General features: G+C 36.9%; 1 protein-coding gene across 1 annotated transcript in view; it reads left to right on the top strand.

Annotated features, from left to right (window-relative positions):
* The window catches only part of FARS2 (phenylalanyl-tRNA synthetase 2, mitochondrial), a gene marked incomplete at its 3' end in the record, with an annotated part of 18749 nt that extends 12941 nt beyond the window's left edge, over window positions 1–5808 (top strand). The window contains exon 3 of the mRNA XM_010181337.1: window positions 5677–5808. Within this exon, the coding sequence (XP_010179639.1) occupies window positions 5677–5808 (132 nt within the window). The remainder of the gene's footprint in view (window positions 1–5676) is intronic.
* Between the last annotated feature and the right edge of the window lie 1483 nt (window positions 5809–7291).

The raw sequence follows: 7291 nt of genomic DNA, 5'->3' as shown, positions 1-7291 counted from the left end.
TGCTGAACTGATTCATTTTTCTGTTGAGAAAATACTGGATAGTATTAGGATGCACAGGGCATGCTGGCTACTTCCAAAGCTCTTTTCAGATGCCCACTGAATTTAAAGCAGTAGATCCAAGAGTGGATTGATAACGATAGCAAGTACTAGATATGACTGCTTGAATATTTGTCTAAATTTCTGAAGTTGAATTTACAGAAAGCAAACCTTTTACCAGTTTTTCTTCTATCCTGCCTGGGCAAAATTTTCCTAAGTTCCCAAGTTCAGGTTTTTTTGTGCTTGTATTTTACTTAACAGCAGCCTTTTGAAATATACAAAATTAGGATCAAAGTGAGTAATAGCAAGAATGGTACTTTTAGATCAACCTCAGATGCTGAGAATGTTTAAAGTGAGCAATTTTGAGGAGTTGCTAGTGGTATCTGAGACTGCAGTGACATCCTTCTCTAACTTTTAACAGCTGCTGCACTTTAAACTTTACCATATTGGCTGTTACATGTTCTTCTACATTCCATACAGGAGCTAGAAAGACATTAAAAAAGTATTCTTAAATGATTTTAAACCTACAGACTGAAAGTAGGTGCTGCTTTCTTACTGTGGAGATTTTCTATTTCTGTGCCCACAGTATTTTTCCTGGAATACAAATACAAGATATAGGTAGTGATTTAAATATAATTATATCTCTCTCTGTTTTTTTGTTTTTGTTTTTGTTTTTTTCTTCCCATTCATGGAAATGTGAAGTTCTTCTGCCTTCCCCTTCTTGGTTTTGTAAGCTGTCAATACAAACAGGAAGGTAATACTCAAAGAAGGGAACTTGATGCTAGACACTAGACATTACCTGAGGCATACGTAATTAAAGTTGTCTTTTGACAGCTGTCATCTTTTAATTTTCATTTTACTCTTCACGCAGTATTTTTGATTGCTTTTATGTCTCAACTACCATAGATTTTAACATAAAATTTAAAATGTATTTTACTGCATTTATTGCACTCGGAAAAATTCTGTATTTTTTTCGTCTTGTGAATATTCCATAAGACGCCATGTTCTGTTAAACACAAAAATCTCTTTTATACTTCACATCAGTTGTATTCTTTACAGCCTGTGCTGTCAGCAGAATATTGCAGTGAAGTTGCCCATCTTTTCTAGCGGGATAGTGGGATCATCGTTGTAGTAAGATACTGAAATGTTGCACTGTCATACGGTCAACTATTATTCATAGACAGATTGTTTGGACTGCAGATTAAATCTGCCATGAATGCAGAGACATGCAATTTAGATGGGCATAAGTTAGCTTAGGCCTGAAGTCCTGGGCTTGGAGAGCTGTGCTTCTCTGTGAATTTACCAGCTCAGGGTGATGATAGACTGAGGATCTCTGCAGGAAAGTCAAATCACGGATGTTTGTTTGTTTGTTTGTTTAGGAGCTTTGTTGTTGTTGCATTTGAGATACATATTGCAGTATATTAGTTTACATAATGTTTAGTGAGTTGGTTTTGCTTTACCTGACTCATCCCACTCTATCTGGATACTTCTGTGTTGACTGTACATGCCAGTTAACAGTGTAACAGAAGTTGCTTAAAGATCACTACATTGTCATGAGTAAGGTCAAAGAATTCATAAAAATCTGCACCTACATTTATTCCCGAGGCTTGTCTTTTATTTCTTCTTGGCTTTGTCAACAGTCAAAGGAACAGTGGGTATTGAGTGTGTGTTGGGGGGGAGGAGATCTGGAGCATGCAATCAGTTGTCTTTAATACTTGACAATGTCTTTTTATGACATTTTCTAGTGTATGCCATGTCTGATTTTGCATTCTGCAAGTGATGGTCTTTCAGTTTCTTTCATGAGATTTTGTTGTCAGGAATCTATTTCAAATATACACCCAGAGATCACCTTCCTTAGTTACCCTCTATTACCTCCCGATACAGTGCACACTTAAAATCCACTAACTTAACTTACACCTCCATCTGCACATGCAGATCTGTTAGTGTAGGAAGGCTGTTCTGTCTAGTTCTAGTTACTTTGTAATGAGACTCTCCAAGGTTACCTGTCCTAGGTTTCCTGAGAAAGTTGGTCAGTCTTTCCCAACTCCAGTTCTTTCTCTAACCCAGAAAGCCAAAAGCTTTCTGGACCCTGTGAGATTCAAAAGTAATCTTACTTTAGCAAATGGAAAAGAATATTTGTGTGCTGGTTCTGTGACTTCTTGTTTTACGGTAAATGGCCCAAAACTTACTGTTGTCCTATATTTATCTACCCAATTCCTAGGCATCAGGAACAGAAGGTAGGAGGGTGAGTAATGCTGTGCTTTGACTGATGGTTCTCACTGAACAGCCACTGGATCTCTTTAAAATCAAACATGTTGTTCTGCTCTGTCTCCTTCTTGACTCTCTTCTACTGGTATCAGCTTTGAGTGCATGGAGACCTATGAGTGTAAAGAGTTAAAAAAGTAAAAATCATTTATTTAGGACATAATGATCTGGCTAATAATAACAACGTGAGCTAACATACATTTATGGGCAGCCAGCTCCTGTCTGCTGCAGGGGAGATGAATTAGCTGAAGCAATGAGGTGCAGAGTACTTAAAAATTGACACACTCCTCAAGTGGCTATGGCTTGTGTGCTCCCCAGCACCGCCCCCGCACCCCTCTCCTTTTCCTCCCATAGACTCCTTCTCTAAAATTAATCCTCACAGCAACAAAGAGAACTTCTGGTCAGTGAAGACCATCTGGGTCTCTGGCTTTGTTGCTTCTGTGCTGTAGTGTAGCAATAGGCTGTTGGATCTGGGCTTTTTCCTTTTCTTCCTTTTTTTAGTGCCTTTGGCCAAGTCTTCATTATGACATAGCTCAATTAGGCTAGCACTGACAGATACTCGTTTAGCTTAATATCTGATAACACCATTACTTTTGAGCACAGACTGTGAGCGATTCCTTACCTGGGTTCAGTACTTGGTAATAACAGTAACTATCCACTTTTTCCTTACTCACTGGAGATGTGACATGTATGTTACTAATGGATGGGTACCCACTAGACGCACTCCCATGAACACTGTGAGGCTATGAAGCGAGCAGGTGTCCTCTGCTTATAGAAATCATCTCTTGGAACGAGGGAACTTGCTGAGTTTGTATCTAGTGATCAGCCTTTGGTCAGATTCAGCATCATGCTCTTTTAAGTTCCTCCGTGTTTTAAGACAGATATGCATCTCTTGGCCTCCTAAAATTTATGGAAAAGATCATTTTTGCCAGCATTTCATAGGCTATGTGTGAAGAAATAAATTAGGCCTAATCAGGAAAATTATATAGTACTACAGAAAGTCTAATCTCTGTAATCCTTTTATGTCTTTAGTGGTTTAATTTGCTGAGTGTGAGCAATGCCCTTTATTCCCTGGGAATAAGGACACCAAGACAATATTTTGTATCTAAATAATAAATGTACTCATTTATTCTGTGACAGTCTATAGAAATGCAGTTAGAAGGCTTAATCTTGCCTAAGGCTGAGCACACGCTGCTTTTCAGTAAAGTCTTCAGAGCCAGAAGTGTGAAAGAACACTTGAATGTAAATTATAGAGGTATTCCCAATTGTCCTGGCTACTGTATGAATAAAACTACTGTGCTATACAAGATTAACTATTAATTTAGAGAACAGAATGAAGGCGAGAGTTCTTTCTTCATTGTGAATTTGCTTTGTTTTATTCAAATTTTTGTTCTTTTGCTTATTTGAATTTAAAACAAATGCCTCTTAATATACATTAAAATTCAATATTTAGAAAGAGCTTTAAATTATTTTTTTTACCTTTTAAAATTTATTTTAACTGATAACAAAAAGCAGAGAAATCCTTTTTTCCCCAGAGCTTCACTTTGAAGTAATCAGAGGATTAAAAAGAAACTTTTACCCAAATGTTACTGAGCACAAAACTACTTGAATATTCAATGTTGTTCTTATTGCAGTTGCAAATTTTCCAAGCTAAATGAAGGTATTTTACATACGCATGGCTTTACAGTGAATGCAAAGTTGTACAGCACTAGGACTAAAAATGAGTTTTTACCAAGCTGAGGAAATTAAAAAAATGTTTTCCACATACCACACTGTTGTATACACATGACTTTTTTCATCTACGTAATTTTTTTATTGTTATGCAAACAAAAAAGCAATAAAGTGATTGCTGTAAGTCACGGTACTGCTATCAATGGTGTAATTGCTAATGCTTCCAGTTTTCTGAGTTCTGTGTGCAAAATTATCAAAATGCTTTTTATCATGCATGTAACTTCTTGAGGTTGATTATTTTTAAGAGAGAAAAGAAAATCTAGAAAAAACAGTGTGTCTGTTTCAAAACCTACCTCTCCCTTTTAAAGTTCATAGCATCAAGAAAAGTTCCCCGTCACTATTAGATATTTTATGTTTTGACTATGTGTGTATACTTCTGTTATAACTAATTGTTTCCGTTTCTGTAGCCACATTTAATGTTTCAGAAGTAATCAAAGAAAATCTAATCCTTGAGGCTACAGAAAATGTTTTAATTTTAAAAACTCTCAATATAAATAATGCTATTTCATATTCTAAGTTTCTTTATGAAACAAACCAGAAAGACCCTGAAAATCAAACCAGTGGTGTTAACAGTTACTGTGACCCAAACAACCTTTGCTGTGCCCCTTATTTTCAAAACTGGACCTGCATGGTTGTTAACGATCCTAACACTGATTAGCATTCGGCTTAACTGAAGGGAAAGATAGGCCTGGGGTTAAGGCATTAACCCACAGAATTCACAGTTCAATTCTCGTTTGAGTTTTTATGGTTCATGTTCCCAAAACTCTTTTTGCCCTGACACCTAATGGGTAGAAAAAAATTATGTAGCAAAACAAAGCTTGTGTAAATGATTACAAGAACTAAAACACATCGAATATAATGAGGGCCTTGACAACACCTCTGCTTTTGGCAGCACTGTAGACCTTGCCCTCTTCTGGCTCTGCTGCTCTGAGATGCCGAGGGTTTCCTTACTGTGCAATGGTACTTCAGAGGTGCAGGGAGTGGGGGGAGTTACCCAGTGGCACCTTTCTCTTACACTTCTTATCCACACAAAGTAAAACTCTTGTCTCCTGGGTCCAGTGTAGTTCATGTTTGTTGGTATATAACATGCCTTAATAATGTAGAACTCTATGTGTATATATATTTGTATTTGTGTATATTAATATCTATTTTTAACTTTCATGCTTAAACATATACAGAAAGGATAGCTTTGTATTTTAAATAGGTTCTGATGAAGAAAATTACTTCACTAGTTGATCAATAAAATACTAAATAAAAATTACAGACAGCTTTTCCTGTGAGGAGCAGTTAGTCATTTCCTGGTGCAAAGAATAACAGAATTACTGACTTACCCATGTTCTTGGCTCATTTTTGCTCAGTGCCAGGTGGTTACTAGAATTTGACAGATGATTGATTTGGTTTCAAAGGATGCTTGAATTGCACAAAGTGTTTTTCATATTAGAAAAGACATGGTCATTTTTTTCCACAGGTTTTAAGATTTATCACCTTGCACATGTGTTGTAAATTAGTTTGTTTGCTATTTATTTTCTCTGGATTGCTGTAATTGCTGTCATTAGTTGAAGGGCAAGTTTTACAGATGGTTGGAGGGATGGCCTTTTAAGCATACACCCTTCATATTTATTTATTTTTTAAACACTGCTGCAGGACTGCAAGTCAGATGGGTAGACTGCTACTTCCCGTTTACTCACCCTTCCTTTGAGATGGAGATCAACTTTCAAGGAGAATGGATGGAGGTCCTGGGCTGCGGGGTCATGGAGCAGCAGCTAGTGAATTCAGGTACTGAAACATCTTTACTTCATTGACATCTCTGTTAGGAAACACTTCCAGTGCAATCAGCTTCACAGTCTGAGATGCCCCCTTCCCTCCTGGTGAGTGCAGGCATCTCTGCTTCATGGCAGCCACCCCAAATAGACCTCAGGTGGAATGCAGCCCTTGCATGCTGTGATTTGAGGACAGCCATTGAGCGAGTGATCTGGAGTCTGCAAGTGGAAAGCTTGCCTCTTATCTTGCGCGGTAATGAGAGAGACGAATGTCAGCTTTAAAAAAGCTGACAAATGAAGATGTGTGGGGTTTTTTTCTCTTCCAAGAGGTGTTCACGTGCATTCATAGTCATGATTTAAAAGTATTATAGGCAAATAACATCCCCTACATTTGGAATATTAGAGCACTCCTGTATCTCTAAAGTATAGAAAGGGGAATTTGATATCATTTGTATTGCTGTTTAGTTGCTGTGTAAATGGTAGGTGGCTTTTTGGTTTTGTTTTGTTTCTCTTCTTAGATTGGTTATTTATGAAATGGTAGACTTCATTAAGTGAAACATAATTTATTTTAATTGACATTGTTACAGAGCAAAGTCATGACAGTTTTGCTTTTCAAAACTTACGTGCAGGTTTGAAAGAAGGAGAGGAGAAATTGGTGGTTTTTTTCTGATTATTTTTATAGAGAGAATTTTGCATGCTTGTTTTTTCACTAGCTGAGACTAGGCAATTCTTTGTAAGCAAAGAGCGAACTGCATGTGCTCAGACTTCTGTCATTCAGTCTCTTCTGGTACTATTTATTAGGTATGGGAGGCTTTTGGAATATGATACATTTAATTCTCACCAGTGTACTTTCAGATAGACAAGTTATACTCGGTGGGGCTTTTTTGCAGTTGTGTTTTTATGTGCTTGAAATTCTTTCTGTTGAAGTCCAAGTATGATAGTTCATTTTTTACCCCTTATCACTGCTTATTTTCCTCAAAATTTGCATGTATTTTAATGTTTCCTTTTAAAAGGATAAATCTTCCACAGTTTCTTCCCAATGCTTAATGGTTTATGCTAATATTCTTTCTCAGGTTATTGTGTTCATGGTTTGGTAAATATAATACAGCTTCTGATCAGCCTCAAAAGTGACAGACTACTATGTAGTATTATTTCCAGCAGATCTAACACACAAATGGCCAGGCTTTCTTCTTGAAAAGCTTTTATGCTGCTCAGTTCTTATGTTTAGGTTCCTTTAATATGTGAGAAGAGCTAAGCTGTGGCCTCTAAACAACTACTGTATGTGTCTGTGTATGTGCATGAATGTACATTAAATACCAATGGTTTCTACAGCAGTCAGATTTTTCAGTTTACTCTGCCTCAGCTCTTTTTCACCTTTCTGAATTGCAGTCTTCAAAATTATATCCCTTCTGCACCAAAACTCTCCTAAGTATTCATTGTAATTCTAATCTTGCAAGAATGTAACTGAAGTCTAGCTTTTGAATGACTTTTAGACTTGT

The sequence above is a fragment of the Mesitornis unicolor genome, unplaced genomic scaffold (genome assembly GCF_000695765.1).
Source record: "Mesitornis unicolor isolate BGI_N332 unplaced genomic scaffold, ASM69576v1 scaffold8883, whole genome shotgun sequence".
NCBI lineage: Eukaryota > Metazoa > Chordata > Aves > Mesitornithiformes > Mesitornithidae > Mesitornis > Mesitornis unicolor.
This window is presented reverse-complemented; position numbering and strand designations above follow the sequence as displayed.